The sequence below is a fragment of the Macrobrachium nipponense genome, chromosome 15, assembly GCF_015104395.2.
Source record: "Macrobrachium nipponense isolate FS-2020 chromosome 15, ASM1510439v2, whole genome shotgun sequence".
Taxonomy (NCBI): domain Eukaryota; kingdom Metazoa; phylum Arthropoda; class Malacostraca; order Decapoda; family Palaemonidae; genus Macrobrachium; species Macrobrachium nipponense.
In genome coordinates this window covers 23592316-23616771 of record NC_087208.1, presented here as the reverse complement: position 1 = coordinate 23616771, position 24456 = coordinate 23592316, and the positions used below count along the sequence as shown (strand labels likewise).

General features: G+C 38.5%; 1 protein-coding gene across 2 annotated transcripts in view; it reads right to left on the bottom strand.

The window, feature by feature from the left end:
- The window catches only part of LOC135227032 (ATP-dependent RNA helicase TDRD9-like), a 564113-nt gene that overhangs the window by 320208 nt on the left and 219449 nt on the right, over positions 1 to 24456 (bottom strand). For both annotated transcript variants that reach the window (XM_064266821.1, XM_064266820.1), the window contains one exon: positions 2106 to 2257. In XM_064266821.1, coding sequence (XP_064122891.1) covers positions 2106 to 2257 — 152 coding nt within the window. The remainder of the gene's footprint in view (positions 1 to 2105; positions 2258 to 24456) is intronic.

Here is a 24456-nt window from a genome sequence, read left to right as displayed (position 1 = left end):
TGTATCATTTTTTTATATTTTATGTGTTGCTTTGATCATTTTACAATTTATTATATACCAAAAATGATCGCAATTTAGTGTACAATACAACAAAAAAAATTAACTCATTAGCTTTAACTGTTTTGCTCACAGCACGATTTGTATAGAATAATATATGAAATTTTTTTTTGCGCTGTCATATATTCTAATATTTATATAAGATAATGATATTTTTTCACTTCTGATGGTTGCATACTAATCTTCAGGAAAAAAAAAAAAAAAAAAAAAAAGAAGAGAGAGAGCAGAGAGAGAGAGAGAGAGAGAGATAGAGCGGAGAAGAGAGAGGAACAGAGAGAGAGAGAGCGAGAGAGAGAGAAAAAGAGGAAAGAGAGAGAGAGAGAGAGAGAGAGAGAGAGAGAGACTAAACACCAACTCTTAATCTTGAAAACTAAGCGTGCTGTGATTTTCTGAAAAAAACTTTTTCTGCTTCGGCGCTCCCTCCATATGGGTGGGAGAACGACTTTCGGAAATACCGCCTGAGGGCGTGTTTAAGGGTTAAGCAGTTTACCAGTACTTATGATGTCATAAACACCATTTATTACCATCATTATTGTTAATGACAGTTTTCATATATCAGTGCATGGCTGGAAACAGAACCTCTGCCATTAAAATGGACCAGCCTCGATCTTAGCTTATCAGCACTGGTCTCCAGTTATTTGCGCTGATCACCCAGTTATCAGCACATACAAACACTGTTATCACTGATTTTCAGTTATTACACCGTCAGGAAAGGAAAGCCCTACCCCCCTTGTCCAGGGACTGCCTGTATTAGGCTCAGGTATCATGCATACAAAATCAAAATACAAGGCAGATAAAAATTTCTTAAACTACAAATAAAAAACCAATCCATGTCTGATTTAAATTTGTTCAACAGTCCCTTAAAAACATTCACCTGCAATGTTCTGCCATTTGCAACTCTTATAGTACTTCACCTGGAACACTCCCAGGAAAGTTACACTTCTTGAGCATGTAAAACACCATATAATCTCACCCTGAAAGTCTTCCGGTGGTAAAATGGTACCACCCCAGACTGTATGGTACCATGGTGATGATGGTAGAGTAGTAAAGATCCAAGTTGGATGAGAGGAGTGGGATCTGAGGGCTTGCAGAGGTTATGACCATCACCAATTCGACTTTGAGCAACTTATTTCTCTTATCAGATGAGGTTTCAGCTGAAGATTTACTGTTCTGACACTATGGAGGTATCCAGTCTCAATCACACTTGGTGATTATTTACATAACTTTATGGTAACCAAACCACTTTCATGAAAATGTAAATTCAAACATAATGAATGTGGAAGTATAATCCTTCAATTATCCAGATCATCATCCAAAACTCAACAATATCTGACAAACCTGGACCTATGTAAATTGTATCATATCTGTTATATAATAATTAGAGGACTCACACAAATACCCCAATTTTTCACGGGAAATTTGCATATTCACTGTATTTTTATATAAGAAATATCAACGAATACAGGGGGACCACTGTATTTCTATCTCTATCTATCTATCAAAATATACATATACATATATCATACATATAATATATATATATATTATATATATATACACACACATACACATATGTATAACTGAATCACGAAAGTTTGGGACGTAATAAATCCATAAATAAATAAAGCCACGAAGGAAAAATAAACAACAGAGTTTCTGCAATATCTTTCGACTTGACGTCTTTACTCAGCAGATAAACTGAGTAAATATGAGAACAATTAAATGCCGAGTAAAGGACGTCGAGTCAAAAGATCTTGCATAAACTCTGTTGTTTATTTTTCCTTCGTGACTTATATCTTTATATATATATATATATATATATATATATTATATATATATATATATATATATATATATATATATATAATATACATACATACATATATAGATACACAATATACACATACACACACACACACACACACACACACACACACACATATATATATATATATATATATATATATATATATATATATATATATATATATATATCTATATATCAAAAAACTTTCTACATATTTTACTAGTTTTCAAAGTTGACTTACCGATTAAGAGTAAACTCTGTAATACTTTCATTGTTGTTGTCTCCTCTTTCAATTACATCAAAACACTTGACCATTTCATTTACTAATATATACATTTCATTGGCAATCCATGGGTCATCAGGATTAACTTCAGGCAGTTGAGGCAAAAGGTTCTGGAAGGTTTCAAATGGAAGGAAATGTACATTTGGATAGATACTGTACTGATCCTGTATTAAGGAAAAAATCAACAGTTTTTCTGACACGTATTAAGCTAAAACACAACACGTATGCATTTGGCTGTAAACAGGATTGGTAAAGAAATGATGACATAAACTGAAGACCTACATAATTCAACACCAACATAAGAACCGATAGTGCCCATGGGAGGTTACCAATTAAAAGACAGATGATCACTTAATTGTTATTGACCATATATTACATATGTAACTGCTTTATTTATTATGTTTTCAATATATTTATATATTGTAACTACTTTATTTATTACGTTTTCAATATATTTATATCTCCAAACCCTTTTTCAGATACCTCTATTCTTTACACAAAAAACTTGTATATTCTCAATAGCGTGAGGTTAGGAAGAGGAGTTAAGCCAGCTGATTGAAGATATGGTTAATAAATGAAAAAATATCCTTTCTTTGGTGGTGGTTAACATAAAACTTGAAACCTGTAAAAATAATGAACTATTATGAATGAAAAAAATATGTTCACTGCTGACATCTAAAAATGACTCATTTATAATAAAATAAAATTTTAGCTATACTTACCAAGTACGTAATTATATTGCCAAAAGTTTCACTCGCCGGTAGCTTACATTTTGAAATTCGCAGTAATGCTAGTTTTTGTAGGTTAATTGGTCCTGCCCACTTTCAGGGTAAGGAAGGAACAACGCAGCTGCCCATACATCCATATGAGGGGAGAAAGATGGGGCTTCGATTCATAATTACTTGGCAAGTATAAATATAATTTTATTTTATTATTAAAAACTAACAATTCTTATAAAAAAAATTGTATTTTGCATAGCTAACAAACCCGAGGTCTTAACAATAGTATAATTTTCAAGCACCTAGCTGGAACTGTTTAAACAATCAGAAATTGTAAAGCAAGGAATCTGTGAAACCTGCAAAGCGTGCACATATTGGGTGAAAGCTGGTCAAAGACACTGCAACTCACGCCATCACGTTAGTCTTGCCCAACCCAGGATGTCATAAGATGACAGAGGGGAAGTTAGAGGTGGGCAGTAAAACTTTAAAACCTCAGGTTTGTTAGCAATGAAAAATCCAAATAGTTTTTTAAAAATTTGCCATTTGTTCATATGCGAAACAAACCTCTGGTCTTAACAACAGAATGGACTTATACTTGGTGGGGGTACAGACGTCCTAAACCAGCTGGGGGATAACCCAGCAGCCCACCTCCAAGAAGGAATATCTACAGGGGGTGGACCAATGCCCATGAGAAGTTAGATATACAGATATCCAACAACTCAGCATACTGGGTTTTATACAATGATATATGAGCAGATTCATTGCATTAGGGAACTAAAGAAAAATTCAGACTGTTCAATAACAAACCAAATAAACAAGAGATTCCTTATCACTCTTCACTCCCCCTTCCTAGAGAGGAGAGTATTTGCTGCTGAATTGAGGGTTTGATTATTTGATAACACACAGCAAACAAACTACCAGCCTGTAGGATGAAGAAAGGAACAAGAGAAAGAAAGAGACCAGCCAACTCACTCAGTCTCTCATCCACCAAATTATCTTAGGTAAGATACAAATTTGCCCGATGAGGGGCAACAATGAGTTACACAATGTTGGGCAGCCACCACAGGACCTAAAGAAAAGGTGTCCTTAGACCTGTGGGCAACATCCTTAAGACACACACACACACACATATATATATAATATATATATATTATATATATTATATATATGGATATACAGTATATATATATATATATATATATATATATATATATATATATATATATATATACATATATATATATATATATATGATATATATATATTACATATATATATATATATATATATATATATATATATATATATATATATATATATACAGGCAGTCCCTGGGTTATGACGGGGGTTCCGTTCTTGAGACGCGTCGTAACCCGAAAATCGTCGTAAGCCGGAACAACGTTTGGAAATATGTCTTAAACTAATAAAAAGTTATAAAAACCTTACTTGTAATCCTTTGGTTTCACTACATGTTGTTTCCTGTGGTTTTATGTACAACCTGGAGTTATTTTCATAAAAAAATGCTGGTTCTTGAAGGTAAAAACTATTGTAATCCTCTGAGTGACACTACATTCTTGAAGTTTTATGTACAACCTGGAGTGATTTTGCCAAATCTTGAGGGCTACAAGAACAGTTGATTACTATTTATGTATCATATAGACTAATTAAGTAAACGTATCTTTAAAATAGGCTTATATATTAGTATCAACAAAACATTTCCTGGCATGAGTCAGAGGCTGTTTAATGAAACGAACACTTCTCTGTCATATCTGTTCAGAAAATAAACGTTACGTCAATCCCCGAGACCATTTTTGCCAAGACCTCTCTCTCTCTCTCTCTCTCCTCTCTCTCGTCTCTCTCTGCTCTCTCTCTCATCAAATTACACTGGAACCTTGACATACGATTGCCCTAATATACAAATGTTTTGAGATACAACAGAAAATTTGCGAAAATATATGCTTTGATATACAACGAAATATTTGAGATGCGATTTTACGATGTGATAGTTGTATAGGCGACCGATAAATGGCGTTCAGTCTGTTTGTTGGTGCTGCATCGTTAATACGTCGTTGTTTAGTTCGTTGTGTTTGTGCCTATTTTTTGTGTTATTTTGTCTATTTTATTATTAACCATGGGTCCCAAAGATAAGGACAAAGCAGGTGATAAGAAAAAACCCAAGAGAATTATTTCGATGGAAGCAAAACATGAAATTATAGCAAAGCATGAACGTGGCGTTTGTATCGTCGATTTGGCAAACGAGTATGGTCGAAATCCTTCTGCAATATCCATGATCATCTAGCAGAAGGAAGCTATAAAAACCTTCCAAAGGCATCACCATTATTTCTAAACTACGAACTGATTAAAAAAAATAAATAAAAATTAGTTTAGCAATGTTATTTCATTTGTGTTTATTACGTAGTTATTAGTGTACTTACGTAAATAAAAAGAGAACAAATCGTTCCCTGCCACCCTTCCCTACCTCCTCCCCCTGCTGGCCTCACGTCATCTTTCGTTGTGGTAAGTAAAACTCCTTTCTTTTTTTAAATTGATTTTATTAACATTTATTATCATTTATCACATTGCTAAGTTATTTTATCATTATGTGTAATATTACTCGTTTATTTGTGTATAAATTGTGTATATTATATGTAATTTAGCTGTGTTTAGGTGTGGTTTCATAGCGCTAGAACGGATTAATACATATTACATTATCTTAAATGGGAAAAAAATGCTTTGAGATACAAACTGTTTTGTATACGACGATGGTAACGGAACAAATTAAATTCGTATGTCAAGGTTCCAGTGTACTGGATAATGTGTCTCTTTGGATACTTCGATTTTGCCAAATCTTGAGGACTACAAGAACAGTTGATTACTATTTACGTATCATATAGACTAATTAAAGTAAACGTATCTTTAAATAGGCTTATATTATTAGTATCAACAAAACATTTACTGGCATGAGTCAGAGGCCGTTTAACGAAACGAACACTTCTCTGTCCTTAACTCGGAGCGTCGGAAGACGCATCTCTCTCTCTCTCTCTCTCTGATCAAATTACTGGATAATGTCTCTCTTTGCATACTTGGAATTTGCGTTGTAATCTAACCAGAAACTTCGTTTTGTTATTATTACTGGAAACAAGCAATTATTTTTTCATTATTTGCGTTTTTGGACTGTTATATGTAAACTTTGCGCACCGCAAGCTAGTATGTATTCATTCGCTCGGAAACTAGTTCCGCATATGAGGTGTCACTAAAAAACATAGAAAAATACGACATAAAAAGTGTCGAAAATCATCATAACCTCAAAATTTTTGTTGTAATCTAACCAGAAACTTATTTTTATTAATATACTGTGCTAAACTATAAAGGATTTTTATCATAGTATGCGTTTTTTAAAAGCGTCGTTAACTCGGAGCGTCGGAAGCGTCAGCGTCGTAACCCAGGACGGATTTTTCCATTGAATATTTAAGAAAAAGCGTCGTAACCTCAGAACGTCGTAAGCCGGAACCGTCGTAAGCCGGAACCGTCGTAACCCGGGGACTGCCTTATATATATATATATATATATATATATATATATATATATATATATATATACAGGGGGTCCTCGAGTTACGACGTTGATCCGTTCTTAAGATGCGTCGTAACACGATTTTCAGCGTAAGTCGGAACATTAAAAAATACCACATGATTTAATGTAAATACCTATCAATAACAACGAGAGAACAATTCCTTACCTTTATTAATTTGATTGGCTTGCACACTGGAGAGGAAGCTGCGGTGCTGGAGAGACTGGGGGAGGTTAGTGAAGAGAAAAAGAACCTCCAGAAGATGCTGGAGATGCTGAGGCAGGTGATTCTTGAGGTGAGGCAGAACATACTACTGGAGATGCTTGAGTGCCCTTGGATTTTCAGCCTGATACACCTACAAGGGCTTCAGTTTGAAGTCGCCAGCAGCATTACCCCCAAGAAGTAAAGTTAGCCTCTCCTTGCTGGCTTTATGACCGGGTGCTGACTTCTCCTCCTTGGCGATGTAAGTGCGGTTAGGCATACGTTTCCAAAACAAACCTGTCTCGTCTACGTTAAACACTTGCTGAGCAGAATAACCCCCTCCTTAATTATCTCAGACAACGCTTTAGGAAATTAACTCGCTGCTTTCTCATCCCCACTGGCAGCTTCACCTTGCACTTTAAGGTTATGGTAATTGGCCCGAGCCTTAAATCGCATAAACCAACCCCTACTAGCCACAAACTCTTCACTTTCACTTCCCTCCCCCTTTTCTTTTTTCAACGCTTCAAACAATCTTTTCGCCTTCTCCTGAATCACCATAAGGCTGACTGGGATACGCCGTTGATTTTGGTTTTCCAACCAAAGCACCAATAACCTTTCCATTTCAATTATTATTATTATAAAAGTAGTTTAACCAGACCACTGAGCTGATTTTCAGCTCTCCTAGGGCTGGCCCGAAGGATTACATAAAATGCCAGGTCTAGCTCTTAGGCCAGAGCTGGGACCAAGTTGGTCATTCAGGATAAATAAATAAATTGCACCATGGCAAATGCTTTCATACTAGAACACACACACAATAAATACTTTTACTCATGTTCCCTTACATACATACTAAAACGGTATATTAAAATTCAGAATTAGTTTTAACTTTTTGAAATGTTTTAAAATTCACTAAAAAACACCAAATGTTTTATATTTTATCAATTAAATTGCAGTTCCTCAAAAAAGTCAAAATCGGAACTACCGAAAATGTAAAAGATTCTGACAAAATTTATTTTATTGTCTTATTTCCAAAAGTTGACAGTCTCTGCTGGTCATACTTTGGACACTCGCACAAGACATGTCTGACTGTTACCAACTCCTTGCACTCCGAACACTCTGGAGCAGAGTCGTGTGGGCTGCTCATTAAGTGTCCATGTGTCAGACGGGTATGGCCTATACGGAGACGTGTCAGAATTACTTGTTCATGTCTCTCTCTCTGTATGATGAACTCCATTTTCCAACATCAGGTTTTATTTGCTTTAATTTGTTATTTTCTGACTCTTCATTCCAAATATGTTGCCATTTCCTTAAAATACCCATCTTTATGTATGTTACATAATCACTCATTGGGAGATTCACACTTGATCTTGTCATTTGAATTGCTTCTTTGGCTGCTTTGTCAGCCTCTTCATTTCCTTTGATCCCTACATGGGCAGGGATCCAACATATTTCTACTTTTTTCCCAATAATATCTAATTTATGAAGTGATAATTTAATTTGTTGTACTATATTATTTTTTGGTTTGTAACTCTGGATGGCTTCTATGGCACTTCTCGAGTCGCTAAAAATCACAAATTATTGAGTGATGTTTCTTTAATTATTTTTTATGGCCGAGGCTATTGCGCAAAGTTCTGCTGTGAATATTGAAGCTATATTAGGAAGAGAGAATTGGTATGATTTGTCCTGGGACACTGCAGCATATCCCACTCCATGTTCCGATTTAGATCCATCTGTGAATATTGCATTATGTGGACCTTTTCGGTTCATATGTTCTATTGTATGTTGTCTTTGGTGTGATGACGTATATAAGTATTTTTTTGATAAATATTTTAATTGTGTGCAAGTTTTCATTTTATTCATTGTCCAAGGCGGAGGTAATTTTACTACTGGAGGAATTTGTATATTCACATTTAGTGACTCAAACAGTCTTCTAGCTCTAATTGGAAAAGGGGGTGGATGATTGTTTATAAAAATATCTCTGAGTTCAAATAATTTTTTTGTTGGAGAATCGCTTGTCCTAATTCTCAGAGCACTCTTCATTATAACAAGCTCTCTATGGAGAGAGAGAGGTAGTTCACCACATTCAACCTGTAAGGAAGAGGTCGGTGATGATTTAAAAAGGCTCCTGAACATATTCTAAGGCCCTCATTATGAACTGGGTCCAACCGTTTTTCAGTGCTGCGTCTGACGCCGAGCCATATACTTCGCTACCGTAATCAATTATAGATAGGACTGTTGCTTTGTACAGTAATGTAAGAGTTTGTCTATCGGCTCCCCAATTAGTGTTTGATAATTTTCTAATTAGATTTAATGCTTTTTTACATTTTGATTTCAAGTATGTTATGTGTGGTTCCAGTTTAAGTGAGTATCAAACACTAAACCTAAAAATTTTGCAGTTTGTCTAATTGGTATACTATGATTTCTGATTTTTAAATCTATTACTTCATCATTCATCCATCTTTTATCTTTATAAAATACTACTGCTTGAGTCTTATGTATGGATAACTTAAATCCTACAGATGAGGTCCATTCATTTATTTTTATAATACTTTTATTAATGATGCGTTCTGCATGTTTAATACGAGAGGCTGAATAATATATGGCAAAATCATCCATGTAAAGGTTGCTTTTAATTCCAGTGGGTAGATTTTTATTAATATCATTAATTGCCAGGGTAAACAGTGTGCCACTAAGGACACTTCCCTGTGGAACACCATTTTCAAGTGGAAATGTTCTCGATAATACATCATCGATTCTCACTTGAAAGCTACGATTTGTTAAAAAGTTTTGGATGAACCTAGGTAAATGTCCACGAATGTTGTTATTTTGTAAAGTTTTTAATATAGGGTACCTCCAGGTAGTATCATAAGCCTTTTCGATGTCAAAAAAGACTGCTACAGTTATTTGCTTTCGCTCAAATCCTCTTCATATATGGCCTTCGAGGTTAGAGAGAGAATCTAACGTAGATCTGTTGCACTGTGACCCAAATTGAGTGGGAGTCAAGATTTTATTTTCTCGAATGTGCCATGTTAATCGAGCATTTACCATTTTTTCTAGTAACTTGCACAAGCAACTTGTTAGAGAAATTGGTCTGTAGTTATTTGCATCACTTGGATCTTTTCCAGGTTTGGGGATAGGAATTATTATAGCTTTACGCCATTCATCAGGAAATAAATTTCTAAGCCTTAAATGATTATAAAATTGTAACAAGTATGTCTTCGCCAGAGGTGCTAAGTGGCAGATCATCTCAAAACAAATATTGTCACCTCCAGGAGCAGATTTATTGCTGTTAGTGAGAGCATATTCAAACTCTTACATATTAAATTTTCTATTATAATATTTGTCTTCTATTGTTTCGAAATTTATTGTTATTAGTTCTATATTATTTTTCTTTATGCGGAAGTGATCATCTAAATTTCTGTCACTACTTACATTTGCTAAGTTTTCTCCTATTATATTACTCATTTCTTTTGGATCGAGTATTCTTTTTCCGTCTTTTAATATGGCATGTCTGGGTGGTTTCACATGGGTACCATTTATTTTCCTGAATTTTTCCCATATTTTTTTTATGGGAGTATTATTAGAGAGATCTGATACATATTTCCTCCATGAAATTATTCTTCATTGAATTACTTCCTTTCGAAATTTTGCAGATATTTTGTTGTATATAGGTTTTAATGCCTCAATTTCTAGTAACAATATAATCATTTTTTGTAAAGTACTTTCTAATATTGGTAATGTTTTATTTATTTTACTGAACTTTCTATTCAAATTATCCAATCGTCTCCCTATTGAGTGTTTTATATTTATTAATTTTGTTAGCTTTTCGGACCACCATGGAACTTTGTGTTTTGTTGGATGGGGTTTTGAGTTTGGTATTGCTTTATCAGCAGCATTTTTGATGAAATGAACAAGAAACTTATTAGTTTCATTATGGTCTTTTAGATATTCAAATGGTGGTATACTTCTAGTATGCATTTCATATTGCTCCCAGTCTGCTTTATAAATATTATAGTGAGGAACGTGTTTTGCTGGGTTATTTTGTAAAAAGGAAATTAATATTGGGAAATGATCACTGGTGTACAAGTCATCAATTGTGTTCCAATCTAATCTGTCAACTATACTTGTTGAACATAGAGTTAAGGGGGCCGGCCGGCTAATGCCCTTTTTTAAGGACAGGACTTTGATATTCATACCACTTAATAAGGTGACTTGGGACATCTCCAAACCGCATATGATTTTCGCCTCTGACCTTCGGTTTTGTGACGCCAGGGCGATTTATCCCGAAAATAACCATTTTTCAAATTCTATCTCCTCCCTTGATATTTAATATTAAGACCTGGGATTACTACCATATATAGACCTGATGTAGACCTCCAATTGAATAAGGAGTTTTTTTTCTAAAAGTCATTTTTTTGCTAGATATGAATTTTTCAATATGGTCAAAAAATAAACCCTATAAATCAGGAGAAAAAAATTTATAAAAAAAATACGAAACAAAAATTGGAAAAAAGGGCTCTATTTGATTGTTCTATAATGTCTTTCGGAGTTATATACCAAATTCCAATGTTATAGCTTTAAAACTAAGTGAGAAGATAGATTTTGAAGGTCAATAAGTATAGTTTTGAGATACAGGCATTCAAAGTTTTCCTTCGTATTTCTATAAAGACAATATTAATAAATAATGATTATTATGAATATATATTTGTTTTTTGTGTATTAATAAACCAAAACTATTTTATTTATCATAATTTCATCATAAATGATGATCCCTTTGCTCATATATCGCAGCCTGGGGCACTGATTGAGGCAAGATGGGGCACTCCTTCCTACGCAATTCTCTCTCTCCCCTTCACTAACTCTGCTTATTACAGCGAATTTTCTTCTTCTGTGTTAGCGAGATGTTTTCCTTGTATTTTCCTCTTTGGCATGATGAAATTCTTGCCCGAAACAAAGATAAACAAACGTAATTGCAAGAGAATGTCAAGAGGTGAAACTCGAAGGCGTACATTTTTTTTACAAAGACAATTTAATAAATCATGATTATTATGAATTTCATATTCCATTTTGGGTATTAAAAAACCAAAACTTTGTTATTTATCATAAATGAAGATCTCTTTGCTCAAAGATCGTAGCCTTAGGCACAGTGTGACGTGTGCTGTCAAGCAAGACGGGGGCGTTACTAAGCAACCCTCCCCTCTCTCTTCACTAACTACGCATATATTATGATATTCTGTAATAATACTTGAGCGATTTTTCTTCATCTGTATATTAGCGAGATGTTTCCCTTGTCTTTTCCTCATTGGCATGATGAAATTCTTGCCGAAACATACATAATCATACGTGAAAGCAGGCGAATGTCAGACGTGAAATGGAACGTGTAAACTACTTGATGTCTGTGATCGCACTAAGGACTGGAGTCGAGTTGGTAGCTTGAGCCTGAAGTCTCCTTCTCGACTCGGGGAATGTCTACAGATGCCATTTCTCCCAATTTCTTTGACAATAATTATCAAAATTTACGATAATAGAAGAAATATTGCATTTTCTTGTACGGATCAATGTTTTAGGCTTATTGAGTTACGTTAACTAATTACCCTGTAACTACGAAAGTAAGAGGAATTTTGACGAAATATTTCGTATACGTATTCTCAATTGCCATATGAAGCTCCATGAATTTTTTCATGACTTTGCATTTTTTGCCCTATACCTCCATATATAGAGGTTCCGGCCGGCCCCCTTAAGTCTACAGAGGAAAATGTTCCATGTGTTTTTGAATAATATGTGCTAACTTCATCATCATTTATACAACATATGTCATTTGAATCTATAAGTTCTTCTACTTTACTTCCTGCTCTATTTAAGTTTGAACAGTTACAGTCCCATATTGGGTTGTGAGCATTAAAATCCCCTTCTATTAACATAGGTTCTTTGGCATTTTTAAGTAATTCTCCAAGTTTATCAATTTTGTAATTTTTATTTGGTTGGTTGTATAAATTATAAATGATATAATTATAGTTTTTAATTCGAATTTTAATACCTGATATTTGGAGGTCAGCTATGTTTACAGGTACTTTGTCATAACATACTTTGTTATGTACATATATGGCTGTACCTAAATTTCCTTCTTCTACCTGTGATGTTGATATTAAGGTATATTTACCTATTGTTGGAATTGTATTATTGACATGTTGTATACATAATATCATTGGTTCATATTCCTTTAATAACCTTTGTACTTCTCCCAGGTGTAATCTGGTCTGTAGACCATTTACGTTCCATTGTATAATATAACTATTGAAAATATTATGTTATATCGGTCGTGTTTTGTTTTCTTTTTTTGTATTATCATCAACTTGAATTTTTTCTAAAATTTTATTTACCACATTCAGTTGTTTATCTTTATAATATTTTTAAGTGCTCAATGGCACATACATCCTTTTTCATGGGTGTTTAAATCGGTGGCCTCTTTCTTTCTATATTTCATAAAATTTCTTATAATATTTGTTGAGCAATCTTTTGTAATATTTTTGTTATCATTGCACAATGCAATGAAGCAATCATTGCAGCCACATGTGTTGTCATGTATATATACTGCTTTATTTGTTCTTATTGTACCGATTATTGGTGATGGAGTAATCTCATCACCCTTGACATAGTCACCATCATCCATGGTATGGGTTCTCCTCCACTTCTTTGGTTTTTTGGGATCTCGCATCCATAGGTTTTATTATTATTTTAGGAGATAAAGGTATGTCCACATTTTGTTTTGTGTTCTTTCTTCATATCTTTGGTTTTTGGTTTGACTGATGTTTCTCTGATTATAGTTGGTTTCTTTGTTTTTGGTGGTGTTCTCTCTAATGGTCTTTTTTTTTCTTTAATTTACGGTACATCACAACTTCCTACTTCCACCTCTGTGATAGTATTTTCTTGTGCTTCTATATGCATTAACACCTCAAATGAATTTGATAGAATATTATCTAATTCATTTGCACTTGTATTCCTGATTTTTTAACTTTTTTACTATCTTAGTTTTTTCCTGCATATTACAGACATCTTCTTGAGATCTACTTTGTTGCATCTTGTTACTTCTATCTGTATGTTTTTTGTTTGTTTCATTACTGTTCCTGTTATAGAAGAATATGTACGTTTCTTAGCAGGATCTTGAATTCCTCTCACTTTTAATTCTAATTTAGCCTCTGCTATAGGCATGCCTGTCCTTTCTTTTAACATTTTTAGTTCAGTGTTGTATATGTAATGCATGCATTCTTTGGATCTTGCATGATGATTCTGCTCACAGTTTACACACTTAGGTTCACCGCACTTCCATTTGGTGGTGTGTTCTGTAGATCCACAGTAAGCGCACACCGGTTCATTCCTACAATTTCTCTTTGTGTGTCCATACTTACTGCAATTTTGACACTGCAGTGGCTTTGGAATATAGGGTCTTAATTCTCTATTTTGACCTAGAATTTTTATTTTTTGAGGTAGATCTGAACCCTCAAATTTTATTTTTGCTATTTTTAGTATTTGTTTATTACCTCTTTTGCTTATTGCATCATAAACCTCGCAATCCTCTACCTTGGGGTATCTCTTTTTGAGAGAGTCTAACAGCATTTTCTTATTTATTGGCTCGTCGTTATTGTCAGGAAGTACGATGGTACCCTGGATACTGTTCATATTATCATGTTTTTTTACTTTGACAGTAATGTTATCTAGTTTTTAAAGACAAATAATCTTCAGACTGACTTTTTGTTGTAGCTTCTATAAGACAAGTCTTTTCTTTTATTTTTCTGAACGACATTTCTGCCGTTGGATGGCTATTTAATAAGCAATTTTCCAATTTCACAGCTGAAATATTTTGTTCTGCTTCCATAGTAAGAAACCTTGACCAACTTCCACTCCCAAAGAGGGAGTCAAAGTGAGTCAAAGTTGGGTCATGTCGGTACTTAGGTTTCCTTGGTCTGGTATATGGTATTAAAGTTTTAATACCAACCTGGTCGTTGTGACTTGAGCTTTCTTCAGAGTGGTCCAAATCCGTTCCAGAAGTCGTGAGGGGGTTTGTTAAATTTTCCATATAATTAAGATTTAAATTTCGTCCAGGATGAGGTCCCTCTCACCAGGGAGGCCCAACTGGGGGAGGAGCAATACTGTTACACCATGGTAACTGCCCTGGGACACTCACCTGGATATACGCCATACCCACAATGCCTTAAGGGTCGTCAGTCCCATGAGATCGGACCCAGCACTGCAGGCATGGCTTGACATAAAAATTTCTCCTCGCTCAACCACGTCAGGTACTTTAGTTTTACGGGTGAAGTGGCATGCCGTCCAACTCCACCCTCCATCAAGTTATAAGAGCAGTCAATTCAATAGTCCAAAATCATGCCAAGGTCGTCAACAAAAGAAGAAGAAGGGAAGAGGGAAAATTTATAAGAGGAGGAGTAAAGGAGTTAAAGGTCCCAATATTCAGTTGGATCCAAAGCAGAGAGCATAGGCGTAAAGGGGCATACTCTCTCTGCAGTGGATCCCTAAGCCCCCCACCTCGTCAAGGAGTTGGGATCAGGGGGTCCATTTCAATTATTAGACCACTACGCTGCTTAGTTATCACTGTCGCTTTCATAGGAGCAGATCCTTTCACATGTTCAACGATGCGCTCTTTATCTTTGATAATGGTAGCAACAGTCGAACGGCTAAGGCCAAGCGAGCGGCCAATGTTTGTTGGCGTTTCTCCCTTCTCAGATCGCTTTATAATGTCCACTTTAATTTCCATGGTGATGGCCTTTCTTTTCTTCGATGCACTACCATCAGAAGAGTCCGCCTTGCGCTTGGGAGCCATAACAAAGAGCAAAAAGTTACAAAAACGATACAACACGAGGGAGAGAGAGGCAGTGTAAACAACCAAAATGGCGTATGGGCGAGGAATGAGCATAGCGAAGCGACGCCGTCCTCTCCCCCACAAAGCGTATTCTTCCGCCGTGCGCCCGGAACTAGTTCGCGTTTGTTTACGTTGCTTACGACGCTAAACCGCGTAAGACGGAACGACGCAAAATATTATTTTTTATCTTTTTATGGGGGCGCGTTCGTAACCACGAAACATCGTAAGTCGAGACCGGCGTAACCCGAGGACTTACTGTATATAATATATATATATAATATAATATATATATATATATATATATATATATATATATATATATATATATACAGTGGTACCTCGAGATACGAAATTAATCCGTTCCGAGACGGCCTTCGTATTATGAGTTTTTCGTATCTTGGAACACATTTTACATGTAAAATGCCTAATCCGTTCCAAGCCCTCCAAAAACACCCCAGTAAATTATATTTCCAGGCCTAAAACACATGTTCTATGGTTACGACGGAAGAAATATGTCTCCAAAAAGGCAAAATACTGTACATACTTGAGTAATATTCAACTGCATGTAATGTTCAACCCCATTTTTACTGCATATATTAGGACTTTAGCATATGTCCCTTAGCAATAAGCCTAGCCTATGTTAGCGGTTGCTACTGTAGCCTAGTCTATGATTCTGACATCTAAACCTAAGAGCTAAAAGCTTAGAATATGCCAATAAAATGTATAAATAATCAGTATGTACTCATTTCAAATAATTATTAATTAATCATTAACTATAATACACAAACAAAGAAAAAACAAACCTTCCAATCGATTGTTTACATTCTAACGAGTATCGAACGAGCGCCAAGCAATCATTTTTCCTAGGACACAGTAAGCCATAAATTGTCATTAATATCTCTCTTCAACTAATGAAACCACCAAACAGTATAATAACCATTCATTTCTATTCTTTATTCTATCTTTACCTAATGTTTTTTTTTATTAAATGTATTGCATGAATAAGTTTTTCAATTTACAGCAACCTTTTACCAATAGAATACTTAAAGCACAAGGGGTAGATGCTGACCAATAGGAGAGCAGGACCTTATGGGGTGACTAGCATCAGGAACCAATGGGAGAGCGGGAGGATGGTGGCGAGTTTACTCAGTTGGCGGCGCGGGAGTTTTAAAATTGTTATCGGTGGTCCGGGCGAATCTCGGGACTTTACAGCAACAACCTTTCGTATCTTGAAAACTTTTCGTATGTAGAGCAGTAAAATTTTTCGCATTGGCTTTCGTATCTCGAGTTTTTCGTAAGTAGAGCCTTTCATATCTCGAGGTACTACTGTATATATATATATATATATATATATATATATATATATATATATATATATATATATATAAAACGAGGTGAACGGTGACTTACGCAACCAAGTACCAGCATTCAGAACTCTATGAACAGCCAAATTTTTCTTGAATGCCAGAGAGGAGCTAATACCTCTGACCTCATGTGCTCTAGCCTGCACAGACTCAGTGAAGGAATAGTCAAGAGACAAATACACCTGCCTGATAGCCTCACGTATCCAGAAAGAGATTGCATTCCTGGAAACCTCTTTCTTAGAACACCCTGTGTTAATAAAAGCCTAAGACACCCTGGTCTGAGATATCGCGTCCTCTTGAGATAGCAATGCAAGGCCCTGACAGGACATAAGATCTGAGAATCACTGCCCACAAAGTCATCCAAAGGAGGGATGGAAAAGGAAGCAAATCTCTCATCTTGTACCGAGGGATTCTGGGTCTTAGCCACAAATTCCGGGACAAATTTGAAGGACACTGACTCCCACCCCTGGTATGTTTCACATTATAGCTCAGACCATGAAGTTCCCCTACTCTCTTCAAAGAAGCCAAGGCCAGGAGGAAAACAGTCTTGAGAGTCAAGTTTCTGTCTGATAAACGACGTAAAGGCTCACAGGGAGCTTTAGTGAAACTCCTTGGGACCAAGGAAACATCCCAAGTTAGAGGCCAAGCTCTCTTGGAGGACGGGACTGCTCAAAGCCTTTGAACAACAGGGAGAGTTCCCAGGATGAAGACATGTCAACACCTATAAGATATAACACTAAACTCAGGGCTGCCATGTAGCCTTTAATAGCAGAGATGGATAAGCCTTTCTCATCCCTGAGGAAGACTAAAGTCTGCTATGTGCTGAACAGAGGTTTTGATTGGGGAGAAACCCCGTCTACAACACCAATCACAGTAGATTGCCCATTTACCTTGGGAAACTGCAGAGGCAGATGTATTAAGATTGCTGGACATATGCCCTGCTGATTTCTGAGAAAAACCTCTCACTGGTGGAGATACTTTATAGTCTCCAACCGGATACTTGATAGTCTCCAACCATGAAGGGACAGGGATTCTACTGACTAGTGAAATCTTTCTGCATGTGGCTGTCAAAGATGATGCCGCCACGGGGGAAACCTCCATCAGAGCCTCCAACAACAACAACAACAGCAGATCCGGAAACCATTCCGCCTGCGGCCACAGAGGAGGTGAAGGAGGTCTGGTTGGACCACACCCCTGCCTTCAGACCTGTGCGACGGACAAGTTCTTGCAGAATGCAAGGGTTGGACCAATGCCTCTAACTTCATGGGCTCTCAGACGAAAGGTACTGGTGTCGGCACTCCTCTCGGAGTTGTACGCTTTCCCGATTACCTCACGAAGCCAGAAAGATACAGTGTTCTTGGACACTTCTGTCTTGGTCACCACGGTGCTAACAAAGAGGCGTTGACTCTAACCTGGCGTCAGGAACCGTAGGGTTCTGAGTCTTTGCTACAAAATCCAGGACGAAATCGAGCGTAAATGATCCCCATCCTCTCGAGTGTTCAACATCGAAGGAAAGACTGTTAAGTTCTCCTACTCTCTTCGTCGATCCCAGGGCCAGCAGAAAGATGGTCTTGAGGGTCTACGAGTCAAACTTCTTAAGACAAGAGTCACATCCCACCTCGGGGGACTGAGTTCTTTGGGTGGGCAAGACCTCTCAAAGCTCCTCATTAGGAGAGATATTTCCATGGAGGAGGAAATATCAATTCCTCGTAGCTTAAGGACTAGGACCAGGACAGCTCTGTATCCTTTGACTGCAGAGACAGAGAGGAGCTTCTCTCGGCGAAGAAAAGATAAGGAAATCCGCTACCTGCTGAAGAGTGGCTCTGTGCGGAGAGAGACCCTGTCTACGACACCAACCACAGAAGACGGACCATTTTCCCTGGTATACTGCTGCAGAGGACTGTCTGAGGTATCCAACCATCTTTATTGCTGCTCGGCGAGAAAAGCCTCTCGCTTACGAGAGATGGTGGATAACCGCTAGCTGTGAAGACAGGTAATGTGCTGCCTGGTGGTACCGTGCTACTTGTGGTTGACACAGCAGGTTGTGCCAAGGGGGAATGTCTCGCGGTGCCTCCGAGAGAAGAGCCAGCAGGTCCGGATACTAAATGGCTTGAGGCCATTTGGATGCCACCAGAATCATCCGAAGATTGCTGGTGACCAGCACACTGCCGATCACCTTGCAAATCAGGCAGAATGGGGGAAAGGCATAGACTACAAGGTTGTCCCACAAGTGTTGGAACGCATCCTCTGCAGCTGCCCATGGGTCCGGTACAACCGAGAAGAAAACCTGAAGTTTTCTGTTGTGCCAGGTGGAGAACAGATCCAAAACTGGACGCCCCCACAGGTCGAACAGCCTTTTCGCCACACCTGAGTGAAGAGACGTCCCAATCACCTGATTCTGGTGGCTGAGCTTGTCTGCCACTACATTCCTCTTGCCTGGAATGTATCTGGCTGACAGCTCTACCGAGTGAGCCATGGCCCACTCGTGCACCTGCATTGTCAACTGGTGCAACGGGAGGGACACTAGGCCCCCTTTTGTTGACTCATCAATACAATTGAGTGTCCCATCAGTCATTACCGGAACTCTTGGAGTAGGAAAAAAGCAGCCTTGAGTTCCAGGAAGTTGATGTGAAGGTGCTTGTCGTGATGGTTCCACACTCCTGCAACCAGCAACTCTTCCAGGTGTGCGCCCCAACCCTCGGTCGATGCATCTGAGAACAGAAGCATCTCCGGGTGGGTGGGTGTTGTGTGTGTGTGTGTGTGTGTGTGTGTGTGTGTGTGTGTGTGTACACGGGCACTCCTATTAACCCTTAAACAACGAAAGGGTATACTAAAAATAGTCTTCCGTGTGCCGAGGCGGTCTCGGAGTGAGCGCGAAAGCGGAAAAAATATATTTTTTTTAAAAATCATAGCGCACTTAGTTTTTAAGGTTAAGAGTTCATTTTTGGCTCCTTATTTTGTCATTGCCTGAAGTTTAGTATGCAACCATCAGAAATGAAAAAAAATTATCATTATCATATATAAATAATGTGATATATGATAGCGCGAAAACAAAATTTCATATATAATTGTATTCAAATCGCGCTGTGCGCAAAACGGTTAAAGGTAACGAGTTAATTTTTTTTCGTTGTAATGTAAACTAAATTGCAATTATTTTGGTATATAACTCATTGTAAAACGATAAAAGCAACACCGAGAAAATATTATCATAAAATAATGCATGAATTCATAACGCTCGGATGTAAACAAATATTTTTTTCAAAAATTCACCATAAATCTAAATATTGTCCTAGAGACTTCCAATTTCTTTCAAAATGAAGACATATGATTGAATATTACTATACTGTAATAGTATTAGCTTACAATTGCAGTTTTCGACCATATCTGATGAGTTAAAGTTGAATTTTTTTTATAAATATTTTTTTATATGCAATTAATTCGGAAATTAGAAAATCTACAACCTTCAAATATTTTTGGTTTTATTCTACATAAAATTGCACACATTTTCATATATAAAACTCTATGAAATGCCTAATATGAAACGGAGCAAATATTCCGAGAATGTGACATACGCATTTCGGAGATTTGTGGCGGAGAATCCACACGTGCAGGGAAGTTTTTTTTTTTTTTAATTCACCATAAATCTAAATATTGTGCTAAAGACTTTGAATTTGTTTCAAGATGAAGATAAATGACTGAATATTACTAGACTGTAAGATTTTTAGCTTACAATTGCGTTTTTCGACCATTTCGGTAGAGTCAAAGTTGACCAAACTAATTTTTTTTCTATTTATTGTGATTTATATGCAAATATTTCAAAAATGAGAAAAGCTACAACCTTCAATTATTTTTGGATGTATTCTACATGAAATTGCGCACATTTTCATCAATTATTTTTGGATGTATTCTACATGAAATTGCGCACATTTTCATACATAAAACTTTATGTAACGGCTAATTTAAAATGGTGCAAACATTACCACAATCGCACATATGATTTTTTTCGGAAGTTACCGCGCGGACGTAAAGAAAATGTTATTTTTTTCATAAATTTACCATAAATCGAAATATTGTGCTAGAGAATTCCAATTTATTGCAAAATGAAGGTAAATGATTGAATATTACTAGAATATAAGAGTTTTAGCTTACAATTGTGTTTTTCTACCATTTCAGTAGAGTCAAAGTTGACCGAAGGTTGAAAATTTGTCACTTAGTGTTATTTATATGAAAATATTTCAAAACTGATAAAAGCTACAACCATGGGTTGTTTTTAGTTGTATTGTGCATGAAATTGCGTACATTTCCATATACAAAACTTTATGTAACGGCTAATTTTAAAATGGTGCAAACATTACCACAATCGCATGTATGATTTTTTTCGGAAGAGTTACTGCGCGGGCATAAGGAAAAAGTTTTTTCATAAATTCACCATAAATAGAAATATTGTGCTAGAGACTTCCAATTTGTTGCAAAATGAAAATAAATGATTGAATATTACTAAAATATAAGAGTTTTAGCTTACAATTGCGTTTTTCGACCATTTCGGTAGAGTCAAAGTTGACCAAAGGTTGAAATTTTGGCACTTATCGTTATTTATATGAAAATATCTCAAAACTGATAATAGCTACAATCATGAGTATTTTTTTTTGTTGTATTCTACATAAAAATGTGCACATTTTCATATATAATACGTCATGTAACGGCTAATTTAAAATGGTACAAAAATTATGTCAATGTGACGAAATAATTTCTGAGATGTCACCGATACTTTTTAGTGCGGCAAGCAAGAAATTCGCGCCTGCGTAACGATTGTAAACAAAACAACACCTTGATCCGTGAACTCCCAGCATCCCCCAAGGCGCGTGATTCAAGAGTTTTCAGCTGGTAGGCCTATAAGTATTTTTCCGCGAATTTTTAAAAAAAACTTTTGTTGTCGATGTAAAATACGTCCAGTCGGCACCCGAGACACAAAAAATGTTGACGTAAAATATGTCCACTCGGTGTTTAAGGGTTAAGAGGTTCTTATCGTCTAACCACCAGGCCAGGTCCTCCCTTACTTCCTTCGTGAGAGGAACCAGAAAGGACTGTGGATCCCGTGCCTGTGACCAGCACTCCTTTAGTCTCCACTGAAGAGACCGCAGGTGAAGACGCCCGTGAGGGACTAACTTCTCTAGTGACGACAGGTGACCGATCACAACTTGCCACTGCTGCCTGTCAAGACTGGAAACGTCTGGCTGCCTCCCTGAACCTGCTGATCCGCGAGTCTGTGGGGAAGATTAGTGTTGCTACCGTATCGATCAGCATGCCCAGGTACTTTATCCTCTGCTTGGGTTCGAGATCTGACTTCTGGACATTTACCACAATCCCCAGATTGCGGCATAAGTCGAGGAGTCGGTCTCTGTCCTGTAGCAACAGCGAGCGGGAGCTCGCCAGGACCAGCCAATGGTCGAGATACCTCATCAGATGTATCCCGACCGAATGGGCCAAAGCTGACACCAGAGTGAACACTCGCATGAACACCTGTGGGGCGGATGAGAGACCGAAACAAAGGGCCCTGAATTGGTACACCGTCCTGTCGAGGATAAAGCGGAGGTACTTCCTGGAGGATTGGTGGATGGTATTTGAACCCCTTAGACTTCTCCACCAGGAAAAGTTGGCTGTAGATACCCGGTAACTGATCTCACATGATCTCCACAGCTCCTTTGCTCAGCATGGTCTTTACTTCGTGTCAGTGCTACGTCCCTGGCAGAACTAGAGAAGTACGTCTGAAGGTGGACTGGGTGTGAGGTGAGGGGTGGCCTCGACTCAAAGGGCAGTAGGTATCCCTCCCGAAGGACATCCACTACCCGTCTCGGCTCCGTAGTGCTGCCTAGTCCCAATGGCTCGCCAGGCACCTCCCAACTTCCGGCAGCAGTTGAGGGGGAACGGTGTCCCTACTGTTTCCCGATCTTCCCCCTCCGCTTAGCCCCTTTCCCGCAAGACTTCAAAGGAGGCTTGAGAGGGCTGACGCTCACTTCTCAAAGCAAAAGAGGAGGGCGGGGTCTTTCCTAGCGCTACCCTCGATGGTGCTGACGTCTTGGGAGCGGAGGAAGCGCTAGCTAAGCTCTAAGGCTTAGCCACAGTTGAATGAGACTGCCTGGTGTACTAAGCGGTCACTGTTCTCAGCTCTCTGCTTTTCCACTGCAGCGTCCACATATCTCTGGGGAAGAGAGAGGAAGAACCTAGTAACGGTCCGTTGCGTAGACCCAACGTCACCTTTTGACCGGCTGCTCTGGTTACGCAAGCCAGGACTGCGTCCCGTCTCCTCAAAACTAGGTTGGCCATATGGTGGGCAAGGTAGGAGATGGCCCTACCTCCAGACTAGCAGTCTCTCCTAAACGCCGAGTCCTCCTCAGGAATGATAGCTTCCGAGGAGGCTGCGACTCTGGATACTGTGAGGGACCACAGGTCCAGCCAGGAGACGGCCTGGAAAGCTGCCATGGCAGTGGATTCCAGGGCTGATGCCTCTTGCTGCAAGAACCAGAGGTTCTTAGACAGCAGGAGATGAAGGGGCACACCCAGAGTTAGACGAGCTAGCTCTGGGTCAACCTGCTTGGTCAGCAACGGGTCTACCGAAGGCACATAGAATGCCGCTTACGAGGCAGAGGAGGTTCCGGGAAGCTGCTTGTCCGACCTACTGGTTCTGAGCGAGTCCTCTTGTCCAGAGACAAGGGTGTTCACTTGGTCCAACACACCATCGGGCAAGGAAGACTGGTAGTCCCACCGTCATTCTGGGTTCCTTCTTAGGACCCCAGAACGACTCCAACCTCGATGGAGGGTCAGAGAGAGCAACCTCTGATCCTTCTCCGAGGTCGTTGTAATGATGAATCAGCGCAATGACCTCTTCAAAGGACCTCTGTATCTCGGGGGAGACCGCTTCCTGAGGAGATGGACCGTCAGATTCATCCAGGCCGACCACTTCCCGAGACACTCTTCCTTCAGGAGGAAGAACATCCCCAGACCCCTCATGGTCTCCTCTAACCACTTGAGCGTACAATCTGCTCGGTCCTAGGACCGAACAAGGCTCGTAGGCTCTCGTGGCCGAACAGTTGGGAGTGCGCTCCTCACGGTTATCCCTGTTCGCCTCGCTCCTCCCGGTGTAGCCTGTGGAGGTTGAAAGGACAGGTGAGGAAGACCTGACACTCTTACTTAACCTGCCTACCAGCAGAGCCCACAGGCTGGGAGGACTGCAGGCAATCACCAACCCGGGGTGGCAATCGAGCTGTAGGTCTGGACCAGCGGCCTCCTTATAGAGAAATTCTAGACCGAGGACGGTAGCATCAGTCTCGTGTGTCAGGAGAGCTGCTAACAGCTGTGCGAGCCGTTCGGTCGCGGTGGGAGCGACGATCGGGTGACTGGTAGCATCCGTCTGCTAACGCAGTGAAAGCAAGCACCATCCTCAGGATGCGCCAAGGTTCCAGAAGCAGCCGAGGCTGTTCCTGGTTACCGGGGGGACCTCTTCCCAGCCTCGACACGTGAACGATCTGGTGGGAGGACCATCACGTCAACCCTAGGAACCGGACGATCGCTGAGCGAGCGA